We start from the raw sequence: 27,908 nt of genomic DNA on the forward strand, positions 1-27,908 counted from the left end.
TCAGAAAGGAGAAGAGGGATAGAAATACCAATGATGTCACAGAATCATTGATCGGCTGCCTCCTGCACGCCCCCCACTGGGGACCAAGCATGTAACCCGGGCATATGCCCTTAACCAGAATTGAACCCAGACCCTTCAGTCTGCAGGTCAATGCTCTATCCACTGATCCAAACCAGCTAGGGCAGTAATGTACCATATTTTAAAACCCTTTTTTAATTTCCGCAGTGTGATAGATGTCTTTAAAATACGACTGAAAAACAGTTCTCAATCTCATTTCCACTGTCAGATTCGGGACAAATGTCATTCACACCCCCATTCTGTGATATTCCTGATAAGAGTTGCTTTTCATCCCTTTCTTTTCCACTCCAGAAAGCAGAGTGGAAGGCAAGTGAATGGTGCTATATGACCTTGAATCCAGTCATCTATACAACTTGAGATTCTGTATTATTTTCATGATACCTCACACCCGATCATAACACAGCTTTATGTCAGCACCATTTCTGAGGATCCTTCATTAGTTCCTTGTCTTAGTCAGAGCCAAGATTCTCATTTGCACTCAATTTCAGATATTATTAATATAACCAGTAGAAAGGAGTTTTAAAAAATATTTATTATATTTGGTTCTAGAAATTATAGAAAATAAAAACTGGTACAATTATGTCACAGATCCTTAGAAAGCATATTTATCTTTTCACACCAGACAAGAGTTTTATGCAATGCCAGAAATGGAAATACCTAGGCAGTCAGTGACAAAGGTTAATGCTGCTAAGAGGAGCCCTTGTGAATTTTTAAAGTTTTCTTCTCTGCTATCATGTATTTTTGGGCAAATACTAGTCCAGCGGAAAGAGTTCTGAACATAAAAGGCACCTAGAGTAAAAATTAGACCTTGACTAATAAAAATAGGTGCACATGTTTACATTTAGAAAAAAGGTCCTATGAATGCAACTCTTCTGCAAGACAGTGATAATATAAATGCAAAAGCCATTGTAACTAAAAACTCTATAAACAATTACCTGAACCTGATACATAAGCTAGATAATGGCAATCACTTTTGTGTTCATAAATCCACAGATGTTTCATCATCATTTAAATAAGCATGAGTACTATGTTTATTTTCATAGGTCAGAGGGTGCTGTAATTATTTACCCATCAAGATTTGTTTGGTTGCATTTTCTCTTAAAATGCATTATTGTGTACTCATTTCATAGATGTTAAAAATTCCCGTTGTCCAAAACTGTAGCAAAACCTGCCCTGGCCAGTGTGGCTCAGTTGTTTGGAGTGTTGTCCAGTGCGCCAAAAGGTCATGGGTTCGATTTCCGGTCTGGGCATATACCCAGGTTTTGGGTTTGATCCCCGGCCGAGGTGAACATGGGAAGGCAGCCAATTGATGTTTCTCTCTCTCTCACATTGATGTTTTTCTCTCTGTCTTCCACTCTCTCTTTTATAAAATCATTAAAATATATCCTTTGGGTGATGATTAAAAAAAAAAAAAGTAGCAAAAGCTAAAACTGCCACTTTAAACTAAAGTCCTTTTTAATTATTATAAAGCCAGTAAAGCTGACATTTTACTATGACTTAAGCACCTGAAATACACTGTAACCCATTTATATTCTCTAAACTAGAATTAGGATCCTCGGGATTTGTATATGTGTATAAATATTGCAAATTAAGCTAATAAAAACTTGAAAAAATACAAATAATCTTTTACTACAAAGATCCAAAGTCCACTATAGGTCTGTACTAAGAGAAAGATGAACAGGAGGCCAGCAAACCCTTGTCTGCATTTTCTAATCTGGGGACACAGGGCTCAGCGGAGCCAGGTGGTATTCAGCTGGGTCTGGTTCTTGATGCTGGTGTCCATTTTTAGCACTTCACGAATGGCCATGGTAGCGTAGGTAGAAGGAGGAAGAGAAAAATCCATCTTCAGAGCTCTGTATTTGCCTTCTGCCAGGCAAGAAAGAAGAGAACACTCAGAAAAGTAAGGCAGTTGCAGACTGACTGGGGCAAGTCATATAATCTCTACACAAATGAAAGTATTGTGCTCTTTTCCCCAGTCTTTTCATTCCCCGGGGGCCTCAGAGAACGAGCCTCAGAAGTAAAAGATCTGTGAGTGTCTGACCCAGTTGACTCTCTCCGTGTATTCTACCTGGAACTGTCATCAAAAGGGCAAATGACAGAATAGCACAGGCGAGAAATGCATGTAAAATAAATAAAAAAACCCCAATAAAACAGAGCACAGGGTGAAGACAGACAAAGCAATGGCAACCAGAATCTGACAATGACAATGTAAATTTAATGTTTTAGATATTCTTCCTGGATTTTCGCTCACCTTTTCTAACTCTCTATGGGGGTGTAGAGGAAATATTCAATCACCTAAAACAAAAACCTTCTATAACTGTCATTCATTTTCAGTGGGATTTACTGTTTTAATCACGGACTTCCAGCTACAATCATGAAACTGAGATGACAAAACACAAAACAGAAATTACGGAGTGGATGGGAAGTGGTGGGATTATAAGAGCTTTTTTTTTGTTTTTGTATGAGAAATACAGGGTGTCCCCCCAAAATGTAAAGCACAAATAGTTAATAGCTCAATTTTGAAAATGAAATGTATTTTCAATTATAATCACTGCCTTTATCATTATTCAAACTGTGTATACATTTTTTGGGGATACCCTATATTTCAAAGTTGACACGGACCTGATGGTTGAGTAAACTTACCAGAAGCAAAAACTGGTGGTGGTTTCCCTTCTAGATTGTCCACATCTGTGTTGAAGAGTGGAATTTTAGGGTCATCGTATGCAACAACTTCCCTTTAAAACATATAAATAAAAAAAGGATAAACGTGAACTTCCATAAAAGGTACCAAGTCATTCATCACCATTTGTTTAGTAAGGAAAACACAGGTCTATTATAGACAATAGTGGAACTATTAATAACAGAACAGGGCCAGATTTTATGCATAAATATTGCTTTTATATTATTATATAGCAAGGTAACAGATGATGCCAGCCTATAGAAAAGAAAATGTTTCCCCAGGATGAAAAATCTTTAATAGGGAAAAAGTTCATTCTCTGCACATTTTTCAATAATTTATTGTCAATAAGATATAAATTAAGCCACTTTCACTGTATGTTTGCCTTCATTTATTCCTTGGTGATTTGAAAATTACCAAAAGGAGCAGAAATAGTAATAGTTATGACAACAACTAACACTTACATGCCAGGTGTTTTGTTTTTTAAAAATATTTTTATTGATTTCAGAGAGAGGAAGGGAGAAGAGAGAGATAGAAACATCAATGATGAGAGAGAATCATTGATCGGCTGCCTCCAGCACGACCCTACTGGGGATAGAGCCTGCAACCCAGGCATGTGCCCTTGACTGGCACTGAACCTGGGGCCCCTCAGTCCACAGGCCTACACTCTATCCATTGAGCCAAACCAGCTAGGACCATGCCAGGTTTTATGCACTGAAAAATATATATGTGGTGTGAAAGCTTAAAATCTCACATAGTAATTCAGTTCTATTTCATTCTGGACTATTACTCACCAGCTGACGTTCTGAGGACGAATAATGATCTTTCGGTAGGCCCCTGATAAAGAATAATCTCGAATTTTGTGTCTCATGTTGTCGATATCAAGATTATCTGCTGTGAGCATTTCCCTGTAGGCGTCACTAACTAACATAAAGTACAACAAGTTAGTTGGAATGTATCATGTCAGCAAGCTACCTTGAACTAGACTATAGAGTAACATGTAAATTCAGTTGGTTCACCCTAACACAATTAGTCACGCTAATATATGATCCAGTCTATTCTCTGGAATCAAAACTTAGTGACTCACTAACCAGGACCAGGCCTCTCCAGGTTAGGTTTGAACCTACTTATAAGTTACCTTTGCAAACAGCTTCAGTATCTGGGGAGTAAGGTTCCCAAGCCAGTTACACAAGGCCATTTCATCAGAAGTTCCTAAAGTACAATTTATACATGCTCAGAGATGGAAGAGAACATATACAGAAGCCTCCAACTCTTCTGGCAGAAGGTAGTTATAAATAAATGTATAAAAATCAGAGACCTGGGAAAACCATCTGGCTCACCCGGGCACCTGATGTAGCATCTTCTCCTAACACCGGAGAGAGCTGCCGTAGCCCTCCCGTGGGTGCTCGCCCGTTGCCATGTGAGGTACGCAATTATTAAAAAGTCTTCCTGTTCCAAGCTGAAATCTGCCTTCTTGTAATTTCTGTTGACTGCTTTGAAACAAGCAGATCAACAGTCTACTACCACATGTATTCATGAGTAAGTACTGGATCTCTGAGCCATACCTTCTCTAGGCCAAACATCGGTTCCCCCAACTGTCCTTCCTTTGACATTTTTGCATTCTGCACCAAATCCCTTTATCTGCCTCTGGGATAACAAGCTTAAGTTCAACAGTAACTCCAGATACTTTTTTTTAAATTGAATTCATTGGGATGACATTGGTTTACAAAACCATACAGGTTTCAAGTGTACAACTCAATAAAACATCATCTGCACACTGTATCATGAACCCATTGCCCCAAGCAGTCCTTCTAAGTCCCCATTTTCCCTTCCTTTGAACCCTCTGTACTGCCCCCCACCCCCAGCCCGTTCCCTCTGGATACCACCACACTGTTATCTGTGTCTATGGGTTATATACATATATGTGTGTGTGTGTTTTTTTCTTAATCCCTTAATTTTCTCTCATCCAGTCCAATTCCAGATACTTTTTATGTAGACTACTATCAAACTGAGCCTTTTCTATCTATATATTTGATCTTGGAGCATAAATGTGAGAATTTATATTTAACTCTATTAAATGACCCTGCAGTTCTTTTTAAATGCTTATTTACATATAATTAATATTAACTATTTTGGGTTACACTACTTGCAAATATGATAAGCAGATATCCTTATTCAAGTTATTTATAAAAAATGTTAGGATCAAGAAAAGACTCGCTGAGGACACACTTATCAGGACAACTCAGGATTGCTGGGCACCAAGTGTAGTAGGCAGTTAGGCGTGACCAGGGCAAGGATGATGGGCCAGGTATGGAAGGTCACCATGGTGGAAAGCCCTGTGTGCCCAGCAAGGAACAATTAATTATAGGGTGGGACCTTGCCCCCAGGGTGACCTTTCCTTCCCTAGCATATCCCTGGTTATGGGATAGACCCCCTCCGAGGAGGAATAAAGGGATGGAGAAGAACCTCAAATGAATCCCATACAAGCCCTTGCACAACCACTCCCTTATGCATTAAGCCCTCAGGACAATGAGGAGCACAGCAACTCTATAAAATTAATTAACATGTCAGTGGAAGATTACCATTTAACTGTTTTATAAGTATTTGCATTATCAAAGAAGGATGTTAATCCTAATCATTTCACTATTAGTAAAATATCAAGGACCATAACACTGATAAGTAAAATAATTCTGGCCTCTTGAGAGACGTCTTAACAGGAAAACACCTCCCACAACCCAGGCTTGGCTAGGAGTAAACTTCCAGGGTCAGTTCCACCAAGTTGGTCCCATGCTCAGAGCTGCTTTTTTTTAAATTTCTGAATCCTTGAACAATAAAAGTTCCAGTCTTCGCCCACTCCACCCCCCACCAAAGGCATGCATGAAGGTAACAAAATTCTTTTTTGTTTGTTTGTTTTTTGTTTATTTCAAAGAGGAAGGGAGAGGGAGAGATAGAAACATCAATGAAGAGAGAGAATCATTGATCGGGATCAGCCCACCACCCGGGCATGTGCCCTAACCGGGAATCAACCAGAGAAACTTCAGTCCGAAGGCTTATCCATTGAGCCAAACTGGGTAGGGCACAAAAGTAATTCTTAACAGGCTCTGTGGAATGGGAAGTTATTCTAACTTTTTCACTTTATAAATTTCTGTGCTTGCTGAGTTTTAAAACACAATGAGCAGATAGTTAAAAAAAAAAAAGTTAAAAAAAGTAAAGTTAAAGTAGAATTATCCATTCACTTCCTTAAGGATTCTTTCTAAAAACTTTCCATCCTTAGTAAGAACAAATGAATTTCAGAAATTTAAATAATAATGCCCGTAACAACAATACTAATAACAATAACACCAATACCAAATACTACCATCACCTTGCTTCTTAATTTAAATAATCTGAATGCATCCCTTTCTGGGAGACTTCTACAAGTGAACACAGTTTATATATGTTTAAAGTCTAAACATGATGGATAACCAAGTTCTATATTATATTTAAAATATAACTGATTTTTTCCCCTTTCTCTACTCTTGGCTGCCAATGGCTTAATTGTGTTAGACTTTATTTTGAACTATTTTCCCATACAGAGCACTTACTTTTATGCTTTGGGTAGATAACATCAAAACCAGGCAAGGGCATTACCACATCATGGATGGAGTAATTATTAACATCTTCTTCCTCGATGTAGGTGGCTGTGGCTAAAGATTCACAAATAAGTAAATTAAGAAAATAGGCAATATTTTCATGAGCTCAATCTTCTAAAATTACACACATCTGAGCCATCAGAAGCGCAAGGTGGTACAGTTCTGTGGCCTACAAAGCTTAAAGAAGTTAGAGTTGGAATATATACCTTTCAACTTTTTCTACTCAACCCAAGAAATAAAAATCACAGACTTGGAAAAAGTACTAAGTTAAAACTTTCATTTCTCAGCTGCACTTTCACTGTTTGGGAACGCTTGCTTTTAACAATCAGCTCCTTTTCCTTGTTAAACAATGCTACAAAATACTATTGGGAAAGCTATCACAAATTCATGCATTTTGCTAAAAGAATGAACAATAAAAAACCAAAACAGTCTGTAGTTAGAGGATAAAATATGGTGGCCTACAGGACATTAGAACACACTTGATATAGCCCCTGGCCGGTGTGGCTCAGTTGGTTGGGCGACGTCCTGTGCACCGAAAGGTTGCTGGTTGGATAACTGGTTGGGGCACATGCCTGGTTTGCAGGCTCGATCCCCAGTAGGGGGCCTACAGGAGGCAGCCAATTAACGTTTCTTTTTCATATCAGTGTTTCTCTCTTTCCCTTCCTCTCTAAAACCAATAAAACATATATTTTTTAAAAGTTTTTTTTTTAAATATATTTTATTGGTTTTTTACAGGGAGGAAGGGAGAAGGATAGAGTTAGAAACATCTATCAGCAGCCTCCTGCACACCCCCCACAGGGGATGTGCCCGCAACCAAGGCACATGCCCTTGACTGGAATCGAACCCGGGACCCTTCCGTCCACAGGCCGACGCTCTATCCACTGAGCCAAACCAGTTTCGGCTTTAAAAGTTTTTTAAAAATATACTGATATGATCAATATTGGGAGGAAAAATATTTAAAAAATTTAAAAAATTCATTTTTTACATTGAAATAAACTATGCACAACTTACTTTCTTCACCAAAAATAACAGCAATGTTTTCTGTCTTATTCCTAGAAAACCACAAAACACATTTTTGTAGGTTTTCCTGGTTTTGCTAATACATCAAGAAGACACAGTAGATACAGTCATGGAAAAAGACAGAATAAAGCAGACAAATCAGTTGTCAGTATCCATGGCCTCTGATCCTGTCTTGACCGGGAAAGGGAAGTGTTTGACATATACCTGCTAAAAAGCTTATGAAGATACAGGCTCAATAAAGGAATGTAAACAGCAACAACAGATGTGAAACAATGGCAGGGTCTTCCATTCAGTCTTTAACTGCAACTAGTTCCTTTAAGACCATTGAATAAAGATAAAAATCTACACTGAGCCCTAACCGGTTTGGCTCAGTGGATAGAGTGTTGGCCTGCGGACCGAAGGGTCCCAGGTTCGATTCCGGTCAAAGGCATGTACCTTGGTTGTGGGCACATCCCCAGTAGGGAGTGTGCAAGAGGCAGCTGATCAATGTTTCTCTCTCATCGATGTTTCTAGCTCGCTATTCCTCTCCCTTCCCCTCTGTAAAAAATCAATAAAACATATTAAAAAAAAAATCTACACTGAAATCTTTGTTTGGCAAGCTCACATTTTTCTTTCACTGTCTGGCAATTCCCTTAACTTTCCATTACAGATTTTTAATAGCATATTTAAAACTCGTGCTATTCAAACGTTAATTGTGAGCTTCATTGTAAGATTTATAAAATGTATTCCTTCCTCTCACACCTCCTTAAAATTTATTTCTTCAAAGACCTGATAACGCAATACCTCGACAGACTTGATACTGAATCCCAGCCTTTTCTTTCTTTAACCGCCTGTGGAACCCTGGGCAAGTGACTGAACCTCATCTGAAGAATGGAAAGCATTCTTGGCAGTATTACCATGAGCTTCAAACTAGAAGACACAGATGAGGGACTTAGCATAAGGACTGTGCACAGTAATAGCTCAACAGCAGATGAGATTGTCTGGGTGTCTGAGAAACATTTCGGGTTCAGGGTGTGCACAAAATGTTCATTAGATCATGGTCCACATGTAAAGTGAGCTCCAATCTGAAGTTAGGAAACTCCTTAAACCTGGCCAACAGCCCAGAGGCTGAAGTTCATCCCAAAGTGCAGACAAGTATTTGCTAGACCCAGATTAAAGCTTGGAGAGGGATTTTAGGTAACATTCAGTCCACATCTTATTCCAGCTGAGAAAATAGACAGTCGAGCGCGTACTCAAACCAGAGGTATATTTCTCATTAAAGAAACACATCTAAACTAGTCAGTCTGAGTTTACAATGTCCTTCCATTTCAAACATACTAGACATCTCTCTCTCTTAACTAGTAGTCAGGCTGGATTTTAAACTCTGGTATCACATACTTGGACTCTAGTTTGACTGAATAATGACAATATCTGCCTTTTTACCTCCTTTGAGAACTAGGTCCCCTGGAACAGGTGTCAGTCCGTACTCTTCTATCCTCTTGCTCACCATGTTATTCCACACATAGCTTTGGTAGCTATGAATATACATTAAGCGATTATTTCTAGGTATCTGGAGGGAAGAAAAAAAACAAACAGGCAAGAAACAAAAAGTTCTAAATATTAAAAGTACAGTACTTTCCAAGGCATCTCACTTTAGTGGTGACCCTACTATAAGACACTCACACCTTAAACCTCCAATATGTAGCAACCGGTGTTAGACATGGAAGCCCTCACACTCAAGGGTATTCACAATCGGCTGCAGCCACAGCTGTGCCCATGTGTATCCATAGTGCAAACATTCACGCAGACAAAGCAAACACCACAGAACTTATGCCCTCTGTCAAAGATAACAGACTTCAAACCCAAGGAATTCCCATGTCAATTCTAGAGCTAATGGTGCTTTCTCCACCATAATTTTATGTAAGGGAGAAAACCTAAATGATGGAACTAACAAACAATTTCATGAAGAATCCTGCTTTTTTGAGTACATCCTGGGGAAGAGTCAGTAAGACTCAAGTTTAAGAGTTAAACTGTAGTCTATTCTGGATTGTCGTTATCCAAATACTAGTGTAGGCTACACAACAGTGGGTACCAATTTGCATAACCACGAAGAAACTAAATGAAATGCCATCACTTAGACCCCTTACTGTGCAACCCTCTTAACTGAGGCAGGTTACAGTTCTGATGCTGGAGAATGATCAAGAAATGAACTCAATGATGGATTCTGAGTTTTTCAAAGAGCAAGACAGTGAATTTAAATTTCCTCGTAGATAATATTTTCCACATCACTGCTCTTCTCATGCCCTCAATGTTAACTATTATGCCGACACTGTTGGCATCCACTACCCGCCCCCATGACCTTACAGGGTCTGAAGAACCACGCAAATATTACACACCCCTCAGAGATCACTGAAGGGTCCTCATTTACTTTCTGCTCTTTCTGAATTTAGTAAAGTATTTAAAGATAAAATTTAAAAAGCATTAAACCACCTTGAGTCATTTGCCTGACTTTACAAATCGCACTCACTATGCCAAATGCAGAGACTATATTCTTCATTCCATATTTTGAAAGTCCTCGAAGCAGCTGCCCTTCCACACACCTTTTGACAGGGAGCTTTCTGAGGGCAGCAGCTGGGTCTTTGGTCTTCGCCCACTCTTCCCTGCATTTAACCAAGTACCCCTTTTCGGCTGAAGGGGGGGTGGGGGGAGAGAAGGATGTGATTGAACAATTTATCCAACAGACAGATTTGTGTAACTTAAAATGCTTCATACAGAACACAAATTAGAAAATGCTATTTGTAAAAGCTTCTGCTAACCTGAGAATCACCATCAGAAAATAAGATGGGAAATGTAGAAAGTTTACAGAACTAGACAGCTTTGTCATCACCCCAGGATTTAAAGCCAGTTCATTATCACAGCTGATTCAACATACCACAAAACCTTGGGGTTCCTTTCTTCCTTCCCCTTTTCTATAGGATTGTCGAATTTAATGGGTTACTTCCCTCAAAATTAGATAATTTTGTCTCTTTTAAATATGCAAATGAATGATTACCCAAAGTGGGCATCATCATTTTTGATCATCTGTAAAGTAGTACTTAAGTTTTAGTGAATTTTTCAAACTAAAGATTCTCAATATGTTTTTGCCAAGTTTTTTATCCTATTACACTTTTAAAAATGAACCACAAATTCCTGTGTTCAGAGATTTAATAGTGCATGGAGAAAAGGGAATGAATGTATTCATTAAATAAATCAGATGAGCTAAAAAGCTGAAAACAGCATATAAATGATAAATCTCAAACATGTACATAAACCTTATGAGAATAAAGAAATAAACTATACTTTTTATTTTACCAAAAACTCCCACAATTTTTAAAAATTCTGAAGTAACTCCCCTAATTTTCACATGCTTTCATTCATAGCAATGCCAAGAATATCTAGCCATATATTCTATTTTTTTTCATAACATGAATTTTATTCTCACCTCCAGAACGGGGTTTCAATATTAAATCCATGACTTCAGCCCAAGAATTTTGTAGTATAGCTCTAAAATTAAACAGCATTTAATTTAGTTACTTTCACATGAAGATGGAATTTCATATGTCCCAATCTGTGGAGTCAACAAATCACATTGACTTTATGTATTTTACTAAATTTAAAAGTAAACAGAAAACCTAATACGATATAGATTTCATATGTAAATGCCAAAAGAACTTAAAAATAGAGAGAAGATCCTGTTCTACCCAGATTGAGCACGGCCCTTTATAGTGAAGCCAAACTCCTCCAGCCGAGTAGCTGAAGCTGTTTTATCACAACAAAGGCCCAGTTTGTTCCATGAGTATGTATTTTGTTTCTTCAGTTAAAGCCTTCAGAAACACATAATAAATGTGGACCAGGGAATTTTTAGTTATTAAAAAAAAAGAGAGAGAAGAAAAAAACATAAGGTCTACTCTTGACATTTAGTATCATTTCACACTTTTAAAATTCTATAAATTTTATTAAAAAGTGTAAATACTACACAGTTATGCTTTAAGTTGCTACATATGGTATTATCTGTAAATAAAAGTTAAGTCTTTAGATACCAAAACTTATTTGAAACTTCTCAAAAAAATTTCTCCCCATGTTTTTATAAACCTTCTGGCCTAATGAAACAGAATAAATACAATTTATCCTTTTCTATTACTCTTATCAAATGAAAAAGCCTTTTTTTTGCTGTTTATAAGTCATACATGTGTCTTAAAAATTAAACAGTACATTAGAAAGTTACCTGTTATCTAATCTCTAAGAATTTAAACAGTTAACACTTTAGAGAGTATTTTTTAAAACTTTTTGATGCATCTATAAGCATATGCAATTTTCCTTTCTTCTATTAAACTATCTTTTGCCATACCGAAGTAACATTTTTGGTTTTGGAGTCACGCTTAGAAAGGCCTTCCCTAACAAAATACAGAAATGCTTTCTATTAATTTTTGTTTTGTTTTCTTCCCTCCAGTTAATTAGTATTTATATTTTTCACATTTAAGTTAATCTATATGGGATATTTTGTATATTAAATTGTATGAAGTGCTATTTAGTATCTGTTGATGAGATCATATGAATTTTCTTTTATTTTTTAAAAAATATATTTTTATTTATTTCAGAGAGGAAGGGAGAGGGAGAAATAGAAACATCAATGATGAGAGAGAATCATTGACCAGCTGCCTACTCCAAGTCCCACACTGGGGATTGAGTCGGCAACCTGGGCATATGCCCTGACAGGGAATTGAACCATGACCTCCTGGTTCATAGGTCAACGCTCAATCACTGAGCCATGCCGGCTGTGCATATGAATTTTAAATCTACTAATACAACAAATTACATTAATAGATTTCCTATTGATGGCCATCCTTGAAGTCCTGGAACAAGCTACGGTATTATCAACCTTTTTTTTTAAAAATATATTTTTATTGATTTCAGAGAGGAAGGGAGAGGGAGAGATAGAAACATCAATGATGAAAGAGAATCACTGATTGGCTGCCTCCTGCATGCGCCCTACTAGGGATCGAGCCCACAACCCAGGCATGTGCGCGATTCAATTCCTGGTCAGGGCGGTTCACCTCCCTATGCTTAAATTTCCTTTGCTACAATGAAGGGTTTGAAACACAGGGAAGAACACACTAAATAACCTCTCATGTCTTTTCCAAGTCATAACTTCCACAACTCTAACTCCCATGTGAATAATTACTTTATGTAACACTAGAGGCCCTGTGCACGATTTTGTGCACGGGTGGGGTCCCTTGGCCTGGCCAGCGACTGGGCCTGATCAGGGCCACAGGAGGTTGGCTGGGGGGGTGGGGCTGTGGGAGGTTGGCTGTGGGAGCACACTGACCCCCAGGGAGCAGCTCCTGCATTGAGCGTCTGCCCCCTGGTGGTCAGTGTGCATCATAGTGACCCGCTGTTTGGTCTTTCGGTTGTTTAGGCTTTTATATATATAGATATTCTCTGCTGGACAGCAGTATAGCATAAGTAGGTTTATGAACCCAAGTATTTATTGATGGGATGCCCATCATAGCTAGAGGGATTTCCTATTGACTAAAAGTTAATCAGAATTCTTAAAATAGGTCTTACTTCACTAATTACAGTCTATAGCATTTTAAAAATAAAAGTCAATAAACTGGATAAAAGCAGAATACCTGGATGGGCAGTCAAGGGTGGGAGAAAAAGGTACTTTTCCGGTTATATCCTTTTGAATTCTGAGTTATTATTTTACCTTGTGTATGTGTTATTTCATACAAACAACAAAAATTAGGAGGCTGTGGATCAGTTAATTGTCCAAAAGGATGACACGCTGGCTCATGTGGCCCAGACACGAGGAAATCTGGAAATAATTAAAAACACCACCTGCTTCTTTTTTTATGAGAAAGCTCTTTTAGACGAGAGTTAAGAACTTGAATACAAACCTTCCAACTTGATATGTGGGGACGGCTGTAGTTCCAAATCTTTGCATTCCGTAGTAGTTAATAAAACCAATCTCCTTGAGAGAGTTCATGGCTTGTTCTACTTGGTCATCAGTTCCTGTTATATTTCTGTAGGGGCCCAAATTATCCAGAGAAAAAAATTTACAGTCAAACACATTAAGGGATGCACATCATAAATGATATGGCTTGGTTTCCATGCTTCCGCCTTGTTCCTTGCAGCTTTCTCTCTGCTTCCTGACAACTTTGATATTTCTTTTTATTTAATTGTGATAGAAGAGATGTAACATTAAACTGGCCATTTTAGCCATTTTCAAGCTTGCAATATAGTGGAATCAAGGACATTCACAATCTTGTGTAACCTTCAATGGTATCCACTTCTAGAACTTTTTCATCTTCCCAAACCGAAACTCTACACCCATTAAACACTAACTCTCCACCCTCCCCTCCACCCCCCGCCCAGGAAACATCCTTCTACTTTCTGGGTCTAGGATTTGCCTCTTCTAGGCCTCACATAAGTGGAACGATGCATTCTTTGTCTTTTAACACAGTATTTAAGGAGATGGCGTCTTTCCAAAGGTGGTGCTGAGTTTTTAGAGGGGTGTCAGTACAAATACTCCAGTATTTGCTCTCACAGCCCTATGAGGCCCCACTCTGCCTTCCCTTGCTGCCATGCCTGCTAGTACCAGCTCACCTAGATTAATAACTGCTCTGTTTTTTTCCTTATGAGGTCACATCGAGTATAGATGTGATCAGGCAAGACCCTTTCTGGTCTGCACCTGACCCAGGTCTTTACCTGAGAACAACAGTGAAGTGATTCCCTTGAAGCTCTCCCAATTTCAGAGGGTTTTTCTGATAGCTGAAATTCCCTAGCTTAAAGTTCATCAAGCACTTGTTCAAATGGGCAAGTCTTTGCGCAGTTATTCTAAAAAAACAAACAAACAAAAACAACACACCACAACAACAATCAATAAAGCAGAGCAGGTGAGAGCATGTCAGGACCGTCATTTTCAGGGGTTTTAAAGGCTAGGTGTTTAGGGGTGGTCATGGAGGCTGTGCCACTGGACACATTAGGCTACATTAGGCCACTCTATCAAGCCTGGGAGATGTAGCAACTCTACCTAAAAAAAGGAGCCCCTGAGGATCCCAAACAAGATGAACTCAAAGAGGCCCACACCAAGACACATCATAATTAAAATGTGAAAGGTTAAAGACAAAGAGAGAATCTTAAAAGCAGCAAGAGAAAAACAGTCACCTAAAAGGGAGCTCCCATAAGATTGTCAGCTGATCTCTGCACAGAAACTATGCAGGCCAAAAGGGATTGGCAATATTCAAAGTGAGGAAAAGCAAGGACCTACAACCAAGATTACTCTCCTCAGCAAAGCTAGCTTTTTGAATTGAAGGACAGAAAAAGAGCTTCTCAGACAAGAAAAAGCTAAAGGAGTTCATTATTACCAAACCAGGATTATATGAAATGTTAAATGCTATTTTTTAAGAAGAAGAAAGAAAAAGATAAAAAATATGAATAAAAGGTAATAAATATGTATCTAACAAAAATTAAATCTAGCCGAAACCGGTTTGGCTCAGTGGATAGAGCGTCGGTCTGCGGAATGAAGGGTCCCAGGTTCGATTCCGGTCAAGGGCATGTACATGGGTTGCGGGCACACCCCCCTCTGGGGATATGCCCGCAACCAAGGTACATGCCCTTGACCGGAATCGAACCTGGGACCCTTCAGTCCGCAGGCTGATGCTCTATCCACTGAGCCAAACTGGTTAGGGCTCACTAGTTTATATTGTTTGCAGCGACAAATAAAAGAACTCTGAGCACTGTGGTTCTAGGGGCTTTGACCGGGACTTTCTGATTCTCCCTCCCCAGTCAACTTCTGATGCCAAAAGCAGCTCATTTAGAAAGGAGGGGAATGGGTCATGCTGGCTCAGGAAGATTTCCTCCTCTCGCCGTGTTTTAAATGAGGGAGTCTCCTCATTCTAAGCAATAAGGGTTCAGAGGAGGGGAAGTGTTCTTCACACACAAACCAGCAACTGTGTCACTGCTGCTCAGTAGCTTTGGCTCTGCATTTTAAATTAACAGCATCACACATATCTTTTTGCTTTTTGTTCTTTTTTAAAGGTAGGTTGTGGAGTATACTAGTAAATACTGCCCCCAGGACATGGCTATAAAAATACGTATTTATATTACATTTATAGATCTACATATATATGCAACAACACTGTGGCTGCTGCTGCTTTTTAACTGGTTTTGTTATTATCTGACAAAGGATAATAACGTTCAATAGAGTCATATAGAAACATTACATGGATTTGTTCATTCAGTTGTATTTTAAAAATTGTTTTAACAAAATACTTTCTTTTTATCTCTCCCCTTTATATTACAGTTACGATGTGTTAAGGTAACTTACATTACCTATGGAATTCATTTCAGGATAGTGAAGGAGGAAGTTACAGACTGCCATAGAAAAGGAGCGCGTTGGATCTGATAGGGCTGAGAACCATCTGTTTAGGGGTCCAGAGATCATGTGAAAGCAGAACTTAAAAAGAAGCCCTGAACATTTTGTCAACTCCAAACCAGGCTCCCTGGACACACCCTCCTCTACCATCCCCATAAGCCTTCGGTGCCGTGCCCAGAGCAGTCCCTGTCACGGCGCTTGCAGCCCATTCTAGGCCATCGTGTGCCAGCATGTGTTTTCTGAATTGGGTTGGGAGGTATGGCCATAGTATCAGGAAGAAATCCCTAGGGTTAATCCCAGGTCTTTTAAGATTTTAAAGATACGAGGAAGTGTTAAAATATAATGAGAGAGAAAAAAAATAAAAGAATGTACACCTATGCATTTTGTGATCTGCTCACATGTCTTTCTGTTGTTCATGTCTTAAGAATTCTTTGAAGCCACATTTAAAAAGAGGGAAAGAGGAAATAGCACCTTTTAGAAACTGTGTTATTATTATTGTATTGTTAAGGAATCCACATCTATGACTGCCATGTTCACAGTAACACGTTCTTACACACCACTCTGGACTTTCTCTTATAACCACCGTCTTCTCTTTCTACCTCAACTGAAAACCCAGATTCCTGAGGCCTCAGTCTCTGCCCTTCCATTCCTGGGAGGTCCCGAAGCCAACCCTGTAGGAGGTTTTTTCAAGGAGAAGACGGCTTTGTCTTCCCAGATGGCAAACGCTCTGCTTTGCTTTATGAGGCAGATAGCAGCCCCAAACCACGGACAGGTTGGGACCTGCGCAGGCCTCAATACAGCTATATTTCTAGGTTTAAATTTTTCTTAAAAATGTATTTTTTATAATATATTTTTATTGATTTCAGAGAGGAAGGGAGAGGGAGAGAGAGAGAGAAACATCAGTGATGAGAGAGATGTGCAGGAGGATGTGCAAGAGGCAGCCGATCAATGATTCTCTCTCGTCACTGGTATTTCTCTCTCTTCCTCTCCCTTCCTCTCTGAAATCAAAATTAAAAAAACTATACAAAAATTTTTTTTGATCTACCTGGAATGTTTAGAATAGGGAATTGAGGTAAGGAGACAATTTAATTTTATTTTCAGATGGCTACTCAGTTATCTCAGCCACATTTACTGATTCAACCAATCAAATCTGCTGACTTTAAATGCTACTTTGAATATGTACTAAATCTGTGGATGTATCTGGGTCTAATTATTCTACCTATTTCTGTGCCAGTATCAAAGTGCTTTAAATGTTGTATTTCAATATGCTTTGTTTTTTAATTTAATAAATAATATGCTTTATTTATTTTAAAAATAAAATCTTTTTATATATACACATTTTTATATATATAAAGAATCTGTTTTATTTTTTTAAATGAAATCCTTTTTTATATACCGTATTTTCTGGCATATAAGATGACTGGGCGTATAGAAGATTTTCCTGGGTTAAAAAGTCGTCTTATATGCCGGAAAATACGGTATATGAAATCTTCTTTTATATATACACTAGTAGCCCGTTTGCACGAAGATTCGTGCAATAGACCTTCATTCACCTGGCTGCCTGCACCAGTTTTCTGCTGGCACCGGGGACCCAGGCATTGGCTGTGGCCACCGCCTTCTGCCTTTTTCAGGGTCGGGGCTTGGCCCTGGGCGGTGGCCTTGGGCTCGGCGGCACCCAGCGTCCCTGCTACCGATCGCAGGAGCCAACCCCCAGTGGTTTCCTGCGATCGGTGCAGGCTCCCCGCTGGTGCCCAAGGCCCTCCGCCCCAGGCTTTCCTGGCCTTGGGCTCGCCGGCACCCAGCGTGGCTCGCTGGCACCCAGCGTCCCTGCTACCAATCGCAGGAGCCGACCCCCAGTGGTTTCCTGTGATCGGTGCAGGCTCCCCTCTGGTGCCCGAGGCTTTCCCCGCCTTGGGCTCCGCCACACCCCAACGTCCCTGCAACGGTTTCCTGGTGGGCGTGTTTGGTGGGCGTGGCTTGGTTAGTGGGCGTGGCTTGGGCGTAGTGAAGGTGCAGTCAATTTGCATATTTGTCTATTATAAGGTAAGGTACTATATATATATATATATATATATAGTGGCCAGATTATTATGATCTCTGAACTCATAATAATCTGGCCACTCAGGGTATATCCTATATAATAGACTAATATGCAAATTGTCCCCTCAACCAGGAGTTCGACCAGCAGGCAGGCCAGCCAACCGCCCATGACCCCTCCCCGTGGCCAGGCTGGCTGGACCCCCCCCATGCATGAACTCATGTGTGTGTGTGTGTATACACACACACACACACACACACACACACTGAGTGGCCAGATTATTATGCGTTCAGAGATCATAATAATCTGGCCACTCAGTGTATATAGTGTATATATATATATATATATATATATATATATATATATACACACACACACACACACACACACACACACACACACATATTTATTGATTTCAGAGAGGAAGGAAGAGGGAGAGAGATAGAAACATCAATGATGAGAGAGAATCATTGATTGGCTGTCTCCTGCACACCCCACACTGGTGATCGAGCCCACAACCTGGGCATGTGACTGACCAGGAATTGAACTGTGACCTCCTGGTTCATAGGCTGATGCTCAACTATGGAGCCACGCCAGCTGGGCTGTACTTCTTCTTTTTTTTTTTTAAATGAGTTAAGTTTATCATTTTAACCTTTATAAAGTGTATAATTCTGTGGTTTCTAATATAGTCACAAGGTTGTGAAACTGTCACCACTATCTAATTCCAGAACAATTCCATTACCCACAAAAGAAACCCTATACTTATTAACCCCATTCCCTCTCCCTGCAGCCTCTGGAAACCACTAATCTACTTTCTGTCTCTATAGATTTCTCTATTTTGGACATTTCATATGAATATAATCATATCACATGTGGCCTTCTGGATCTGACTTCTTTTACTTAGTACAATGTTTTTTTTAAGATTCATCCATGCGGTAGTATGTATCTGCACTTCATTCCTCTTTTTGGCAGAATCATATTCTGTTGCCTATTCTTGAATATACAACAGACGTGTATTTCTGAATCCCACTAGCACAGCAGAAAGCAAAAGCTGTGTTCAGTTCTTGTTGGTCTGGGTGCTCCTGAAGAACAGCTGAAATGGAGTTGACAATATCTTCACAAAATTGTTCACAGTTTTAACTTCGATGACCCTGGATCCGGCTTCTTGGTTGTAAACTCATAGCCAATTCTGTGACTAAGTTGGCAATACCAAAATCTCACTTTTAAATGCCAACTTAAGCAGCATGTTGCACAAAAGGCCTTTATTCACAAAGCCAGGGGAATACTGGCTCAGAAAGGAGACTGGGAGGGGGAGGCAGGAAAAGAAACAAATCGTTCTGAACGAAGCTGTGCCTGCTTGAGATCCTGTTAAAATTACTAGGTGACTTTGGAGAGCTGCATGGAGCTGGAAAAAAAACGCAGCTTATCCCCAGGATCGGCCGATGCAGCAGCAGTGAAATCCTCGCACGGTAGCGTGGATTTCTCCTGTGCAACCGTGTTCAGGGGAAAGGCCAATCTGCCCGGCCCCACATCCATTAAGCAAACTAAGAGTGTAGCCTGCATCTGTAAGGTAAGTGCTACAGGCTTTCCCAAGGCCAGCAGTGAGGTGTCTAATGTAGTTTCTTACTATCAACAGATGATAAAGGCAACAAAGGTCTGAAGACAGATCAGCCTTGTGATGAAGTGTGACACCTGGTGGCTGACCAAGAAGAAAATAAATACCTTCACTCTTCAAATATTCAAAAATTTCACAGCATATAATGCAATATAAACAATGAGGTGCCTTTTTTTGACTCTCAAGTTAGCAAATGGCTTTTAAAAATGTCATAACACATGCCTGGTCTAAAGAACCAATGTGGAGAATTCTGGAGAAGCAGAATAAAGACAGGTACCACCTTTCTACAGAGCAGTTAGGATTTCCTATTGAAAACCTGGAATTTCACATTCCCTTTATTCAAATCGGTAATTCCGCTGCCCTAGCCGGTGTGGCTCAGATGGTAGAGCACAGTCCCATGCACCTAGAAGTCACCAGCTTGATTCCTGGTCAGGGAACATGCCCGGGGTTTCAGACTTCATCCCCAGTAAGGAGGGTGCAGGAGGCCGCAGATTGATGTTTCTCTCATCAATATCTCTCCCTCTCTCCCCCCCTTCCTCTAAAATCAATTAACAGAAAAAAACACTTTAAAAAATCAGTAATTCGAGGGGGAACAGGAGAGGGCTGGAAGAGGTTAATGGGGGGAAAAGGAGGACCTATGTAATACTTTCAACAATAAAGACTAAAAGAAAAAAAAATCGGTCATTCCACTGCTAAGTTTATCTTAATGAAGTTATTACAGATATGTGCCAAAATTCAGCTACCAATATGTCTGTCATGGAATTGCTTATGATAGCAAGAAATGGGAAACAATATAAACATTCAGAAACAAAGTAATCGTTCATAAATTAGGCTATGTCCATATATTTAAATATCTTTTCCTATGTAATATAATGATTTTATTTAACAGGGAAAGAGATGCATCATTTATTTTTCACAAGAAAGGAACACACTTTATATATAAATATGTTGGCTTATGAGAGAAAATATGCCAAGTTATGAACAAAGCAATCTCTGAGGGAGTACGATTATGGCAGAACTTTCATTTCCACCTGATTTCTTCCGTGTTGAAACAAAACTAACCAACTTAAATTTTAATTTAGGTGAAAAATTCCCAGAGCCAGCCGGAAAGAACAAGACTTGACTATAGCAATACTTCAGATAGCAAAGAGAAGGCAACAAGCCCCCGTGTCCCACAGCCACGGAGTACGGGCAGCCTGAGCTCTCAGGCCCCCGTCGCTCACCCCTTCTGCAGAGTTCCTGGCAGCCCCGGCCCATTTCCTACAGAGGCTGTTCCAAATCTTCACACTCTTCTCAAGTTCCCTTCCCCACTCCTGCCCGCTTCACTCTCAACAGAGGACCACATTCCATGTGTCACAGGAGGAAAAAATTAGGCAGGAAGGTAGGAGCACCACCATTTCAAGTGTTTCCCTCCTGCTCTCTCTCAAACACATCACACCTGCACACACCACTGTCAGGGAGAGAACACGCTCTCACCCTGCTTTACTGCCACAGCATACCACTGTCCCCAGGTCAGGGGAAAAAAGGACTGGAGAATCCATTGTGATGCAACCAGGAGCTCAATGCCCGGTTCTAATGAATCAGAAAAGTGATGGGAAAGAAGCCAGAATGTGGGGTAAAGAGGAGATGCCACGTCAAATTCATTATGAAAAGATAGGGGAATTACAAGTAAATATAAGTATTTATTTTAAGTGGGGACAGCCAGCACAGATGTCTTATTTTTTAAAAATATATCTTATTGATTTTTTACAGAGAGGAAGGGAGAGGGATAGAGAGTCAGAAACATCGATGAGAGAGAAACATCGATCAGCTTCCTCCCGCACACCCGCACACCCACCACCAGGGACGTGCCCGCAACCAAGGCACGTGCCCCTGACCGAAATCGAACCCGGGACCCCTCAGTCCGCAGGCCGACGCTCTATCTACCGAGCCAAACCGGTTTCAGCCAGATGTCTTATTTTTAATCCTATATAATAAAAGCCCAGAGACCAAACAGTGGAACGACCAGAACGATCAGTCGACCAGTCGCTATGATGCGCACTGACCACCAGAGGGCAGACGCTCAATGCAGGAGCTGCCCCCTGGTGGTCAGTGCGCTCCCACAGTGGGAGCGCTGCTGGGCTGACCAGGATGAGTGGTGCTCCCACAGTGGGAGCAGCCGCTCAGAGGGCAGGTCCACAGCCGCTCGTCTGACCAGGATGAGCAGTGCTTCCACAGCAGGCCAATCCCCACAGGCCAAGCCCCCCACCAGTGCACGATCCTGTGCACCAGGCCTCTAGTTATAGTATAACTAACATAAGGTAAAGTATACATCAGTGATGGGCAACCTTTTGAGCTTGGTGTGTCAAACTTCGCCAAAAAACTGAGCATAACTCAGGTAGTGTGTCACTTTGAGGAAAAAACATTATTTCGCAAATGTTTCATCCTCAGGAGCAGCAAATGTTTCATCCTCGGCATACGGCCGCTGTCATCAGAAATGGCTACACATGTCAGTGCTGACACGTGTGCCATAGGTTCGCCATCACTGGTATACATATTAAAAATATATGTGAATAAACTCATGAAACCATCACCACATTCAAGGTAATGAACATGTATGTGCATTACCCCCAAGTTTCCTCCTACCCGTTTACCTCGTCCTCCCAGCATTCCTCATCTCAGGGGTGCACTCAGATAAAAGCCTTTACCTTTGCTGAACTGACTGGGTTCAGATTCCTGGTCTTCCTCCTCAGGATGTGGCAATACCTCCAAGATCTCCAGTTTCAGCTATATTGCTTTACCCACAACTCATAATCCTGCCTTTAAACACAACTCCCTGTGTAGATCAAGTCCAACATCCTGAATATGACCTGTAGGGCCCTTCAAATCTGGATCCTGCCTACCCCCAAGCCTATTTCTTGCTGTGCTCCCACACAACTAAAATACGTGCTAGGTACCATATGTGCTATGTTCCCAATTTCATCCCAGTGTCTTTTCACAAGCTGTTTTCTTAGTTTGGAACAAACAACCTTAGACCTGTCCCAGCCCCAGGAAACTCCTACTCATCCTTCTAGACCAGTGGTTCTCATCCAGGGGCAAGTTTGCCCTTCACGGAAAAATGGCAATGTCTGGAGACATTTTTGGTTGTCAAAGTTAGGTGGCAGGGGGGAATGCTACTGATATCTAGTGAGTAGACAGCAGCCAGGGCTGCTGCTAAATGTCCTGCAATATACAGGATGACCCCGCAACAGAATTATCTAGCCCAAAATGTGAACAGTAAATAAATTGAGAAGCCCTAATTTGGATTAAAACTCTAGCATACCATTTTCTGAGAAAACCTTCCCTGGCTGTCCCCCAACAATGAGTCCCTGGCTTTGCTGTCAGATCTATCCTAATACCACAATATACTTCTATTTCAGCATTAATCTCACTGTGTAACAGGTTCTGATTTACTTGTCTGCTCTACTAAATAACTGCTTCAAAAGCAGAGACCATCTTTTTCATCTGCATATCTGCAGTGTATAACAAAAGTGCTCATTCACTGTTTTGTAATAAAATCTTAAGTAACTTATCCTATATAATAAAAGGCTAATATGCAAATTGTCCGAATGGCGGAACAACCAGTCGCTATGATGCACACTGATCACCAGGGGGCAGACGCTCAATGCAGGAGCTGGCCCCTGGTGGTCAGCGCGCTCCCACAGGGGGAGCACCACTCAGCCAGAAGTTGGGCTCACAGCTGGCGAGCACAGCGGCGGTGGCGGGAGCCTCTCCCACCTCCACGGCAGTGCTAAGGATGTCCGACTGCCAGATTAGGCAGTTGGACATCCCCTGAGGGCTCCCCGACTGCAAGAGGGCACAGGGTGGGCTGAGGGACCCCTCCTCCCCCGGTGCACAAATTTTGAGCACCGGGCTTCTAGTTTTTAATAATGAATGAACAAGAGAGAGAGAAAGACGCACTATCCTCATGGATCTACCACAAAAATCCCTTAACATCACATAAATAATACCTGTGTGCTATAAAAACTTTGAGAAATACAGAAAAGCAAGCAAGAAAATAAACAGAAAAACAACTTTTGAATAGGTAGAGACACCATCTAAAGACTGGAGAGAGACACCCCACAAAGCAAATTTGAGGCTCTGAAAGGTGGTGCTAGGATTTTGCAATGTGAACCCCAGTATGTGTTCTCTACTTACTTGAGAACAGCAATCTCTTGGACAGTAATGGCCCTTTTATCTTTGGTTCCCATGTAGGAGAATATGTTTGGCTTGACTCTGGAAAGACAGAAACAAAACCATCTGAAGTAGTATACCAGTAAGAAATCGTATTTTTCATAACCTAAGATTCAAAATATACTTAAAATCATAATAGATTAATAAGGAGATACAATTTAAAAACGTACCCAGGAAAACATAATATGCAACATGAGAAAGTAAATGATGCCTGAACAACCCCCTAGCAGCAGTGCTTGACTTAACACGTTTGTGGCGCTAAATAAGTAACATAATGTTTAAAGACTTAGCTGGCCAGTAACAAGAAAAGAAATAATGCACTTCCTATTAATCATATGCAGTGCATTACACTACACAGCTGGGAAGGTGAAGTAAAATTCATTCTAGGTATATAATGTGCCACTCTGAAAACTTTGTATCTTCAATTTTAAAAAAGTCAATGATGATGCGAACTTTCTGAATAGACACGCTATTTCTTTGTATTAAAAAGCCAAATGCTAAAGCTGGGATCTGAACAGTTTTGCAGTGAAGCTATAGGTAAGCTAGTTTACTAAGACGTATGTTATAAAAACTGCTCCACACCAACCGGAGAGACACAGGAAGAATTTCTTGAACTCTGAGCAATCCTCAGCCCGGATCTCAGAGGAAGTCCTCCACACCGAGGTCTCCCCTCCCTTGTGGTGCCGAGTCTATTCTCCCGGGCTCAGGTGCAGACAAGGCACCACAACTCTCTCCCAGAGGCTAGCAACTGGAGGGAGATAAAACGTTACTTGACAGAGCACTGTGTCCTGGGCTGAGCGGGGTTCCCCCCAAACTCCTATGATGCAGCCCTGCCTCCAGGTACTTCTTAATGCATTTGAAGACCGAACCTTTAAAGACGTGATTAAGTTAAAATGAGGCCATAGGGTGGACCCTCATCCAATCTGACTGGTGTCCTAGTAAGAGGAGGAAATTTGGACACACACTGAAACTCCGGGGACACGACGACACGGGAAAGGCCATGTGAGGACACGGAAGAAAAACCCAAACCTATACCACCTTGACTGACACTTCTAGCCTCCAGAATGGTGAGAAAATTCGTCCAAGTTCATACACGACCCACCTTGTTTAAACTGGGTTAAATATATATTAGAGAGCAAATCTGTATTGCAAAGAGATTTGCTGTGGTGCCTGTACCCATTTCTTAAAAAATAAAATAAAATCCTTCAGCACCTGGTGCATCCTCAGAGTATGTGCATTCCTATGAGGAACTCCGACTGGTCTCGGGCTTTCAATCGCCTTACAGTTTAGTGAAACAAACCTCTGCAGCCCCATCAAAGTGTAGGCTACAGGGAAGAAAATTTACCCTTATGTTCAGCTGAGGAGACTGGTTACTCTCTACTACATGTGAACTAGTTACTTACAGAATTTTCATCTTGAATCACTGGCAATAGGCAGGGAGATTAAAAAAAAAATTAATTCACCTACTGTATAAGGAAACTGTAATTGGGAGGCATATTTGCTGTTTGCCTATTTTCCCACTCCTTTGTTATTAGCATGGAAAGAAGAAAATAAATGTCCATGTTTTGATTTTGTATAGGCACAAGAACAAGATACGAACCTTAAGTATTTGGACAGGACATTAATAGCATCCATGGTGTCTTTGTTCTCCTTGTACAGTACAAAGTGGCAGTAGCTTCCCCTAGATTTTGGCCAAGAATGCTTTCTTGGATCTTAAAAACAAAAGGATTAAATGTTATAGACACTGCAATAAACGTTATCAGAGTTTTTTCCTTATGAAACCCTACAAGTTCATTGTTCGCTGGAGAACCTTTGAGTAGAGAAATCGGATCTAGCCTGACAAGAAGTGCAGGTTAAGTGGTTACAGCTGTGTGGACTCTTACGTATTAAACTTTTTGTGACTGGATACTAACATTATCTGTTCATATTTAAAACCAAAAGCTGAATGCAGGTGGTGTGACAGGTGACTAAGACTAACCAACAATCTTCACACAGCAGTTACTTTAAAGCACACGTATGACGGGTGGGCCGATGGACTCTCTGGAACGCATGCAGTCTAGAGGGAAACCCCATCATGTCGAATTCCAGAGTCTTGCTTCTCATCCCTGGGTGCGCACACATACAGGCTGGATGCCTTAGACGGGACGGGGATGAAACTTGTGAGGAGTTGCCTCAGTGACACATTTAGATTTTCCAAAGGCCACTTCCATCACAAAACAGCTAAAACTGGATGGTTTACAGAGAGAGCAGCTGGCATTCAAGACCTAATTGCCATTCTTGGGGAAAAGGAAATGTTAACCATTAAGCCAGGTTAACTGTTAACTTTTGAGCTACTGTTACTTCGCTTGCTCAGCTTTTTGGAAATAAACATTTCAAGACTTTGGAGAATCTAATTTTTAACACTTCTTTTATATAAATTTCAATTATCCTATAATATAGGCACATGTTTAAGCAATATTAAGATTTAGACTTAAGCTGCCCAAAGGGTATTTCAAAAAAATCAACACTTTGGGAAAAATACGTAAATCACAACTGCACTTCCCAGACATACAAGAATATCCGTGAGTCTCAGGTGACACACAGCTGCAGTTGTTAATTGGACACATCTAATTTACTCAATGTCTGTCACTCTATGAAAGAAAAACTGTGAAAAAATATTTCACACAATCCCCAGAGAAGAGCCTGCTTTTTAAAATGTTCCTTTGTCTTTGTCCCTAAAATCATCCATTAGCATGAATTTCTGCATCCATCTTCAGAAACCTAAGAAACTTCCAGTCCTAAAGCTAAAATGTAAAGAACAAAAGAATCAATAAACCATCTGGGAAAACTGCCAGAGCACGAATGCTTAGTGAATTAATTGCTTTTCCTTTCTGATAAATATGACTGAGAGTCTTTTCCGCCTTGAACAGAAAAGTATTACAAGTATTTCTTTGGCTCTTGGTGTGAATTCCTCACAACTCATCCTCAGAAAATTGTAAATGGGAATATCATTTTGGTTTTCCTTCCAGATCACTACAGTTAAGCAAAGTTGTCTACACTTGGCACTTGTGACAATAATCAGTGGCATTTCATTTCATCTACATGAAACGCCAACCGCTCTTACCTGCTGCAGTTCTGACCTCTGTCCAAATGCACAGCATAAAGAGCACAAGAGAGCAATGTTTAATTTATAATAAGTAATACTAAAGTGCTTTAGAGGTGAACATGCAAATGATCGCATGGAAAGTTTCTACCAAGGACTTCGACAGCACCTGGTAGAATGTGGTGGGTTAACAGCCATGTAGACATTAACAATGGAATGTCGCAGAGGCAAACGGTGAACAAGCAGAAAACTCACCTACAGGTACAAGCCTCCCTGTCTCAATCCCCTCACAATGGTCTGTCAGCTCATCCTCAAAGCTGCACTGTCTCTACCCACCAGAAGTAGCAAAAGGTTTAAGACTGGATGCAAGGCCCTGGCCGGGGAGCTCAGTTGGTTAGAGTGTCAGCCTATTATGCCAAGGTTGTGGGTTCGATTCCCAGTCAGGGCCCATACAAGAATCAAACAATGAAGGCATAAATAAGTGGAACAAAAAATTGATGTTTCTTTCTCTCTCTGCTTCCTTTCTGTCTCTAAAATCAATTGAGGGAAAAAAAAGAAGAAGAAGCTCTAGCTGGTTTGGCTCAGTGGATAGAGCGTCGACCTGCGGATTGAAGGGTCCCGGGTTCGATTCCGGTTAAGGACACATGCCCGGGTTGCAGGCTTGATCCCCAGTGGGGGGTGTGCAGGAGGTGGCTGATCGGTGATTCTCTCTCATCATTGATGCTTCTGTTTCTCTCACCCTCTCCCTTCTTCTCTAAAATCAATAAAAATATACTAAAAAAAAAAAAAAAAAAAAAGACTGGATGCAAAATGCTTCCCCACCTAGAGATTTGTGTTTTTAAATATGGGAGGACATGTACCAAAATGCTCTTTGTGATTAACATTTGGTGGTGAGACTGCAAGTAATTATTGTTTTGCTTTGTGTTTTATGAGTTTCCTGTAGTAAGTTACAAATATTTATTTGAAAAAATGTGAAATTATTATGAAAAACAGTTCTTAAGTCAATAGATTCAAAGAGATTTAAGAGATGATTTAAGAGATCCATTGAATGCAATGTTCTTACCTTGTTCGTATCATTATTTGAACAAGTCATCTGTATGTAAAAGACACTTTTGAGATAACCAGGGAAAAATTGAACATGCATTGGGTATTAGATATT

General features: G+C 40.5%; 1 protein-coding gene across 1 annotated transcript in view; it reads right to left on the bottom strand.

Annotated features, from left to right (window-relative positions):
• Positions 1 to 628: 628 nt before the first annotated feature.
• PUS7 (pseudouridine synthase 7) overlaps positions 629 to 27,908 on the bottom strand; it is a 48,712-nt gene continuing 21,432 nt past the window's right edge. Inside the window, exons 6-16 of the mRNA XM_079786196.1 lie at positions 25,268 to 25,379; positions 23,632 to 23,709; positions 14,134 to 14,262; positions 13,323 to 13,448; positions 10,868 to 10,929; positions 9,914 to 10,074; positions 8,830 to 8,956; positions 6,340 to 6,441; positions 3,550 to 3,679; positions 2,722 to 2,813; positions 629 to 1,944 (exon numbers count right to left, since the gene is read on the bottom strand). Of these exons, the coding sequence (XP_079642322.1) occupies positions 1,808 to 1,944; positions 2,722 to 2,813; positions 3,550 to 3,679; positions 6,340 to 6,441; positions 8,830 to 8,956; positions 9,914 to 10,074; positions 10,868 to 10,929; positions 13,323 to 13,448; positions 14,134 to 14,262; positions 23,632 to 23,709; positions 25,268 to 25,379 (1,256 nt within the window). The 3' untranslated portion in view covers positions 629 to 1,807. The remainder of the gene's footprint in view (positions 1,945 to 2,721; positions 2,814 to 3,549; positions 3,680 to 6,339; positions 6,442 to 8,829; positions 8,957 to 9,913; positions 10,075 to 10,867; positions 10,930 to 13,322; positions 13,449 to 14,133; positions 14,263 to 23,631; positions 23,710 to 25,267; positions 25,380 to 27,908) is intronic.

Source organism: Cnephaeus nilssonii, assembly GCF_951640355.1.
Source record: "Cnephaeus nilssonii genome assembly, chromosome: 12".
In the NCBI taxonomy this organism is placed as follows: domain Eukaryota; kingdom Metazoa; phylum Chordata; class Mammalia; order Chiroptera; family Vespertilionidae; genus Cnephaeus; species Cnephaeus nilssonii.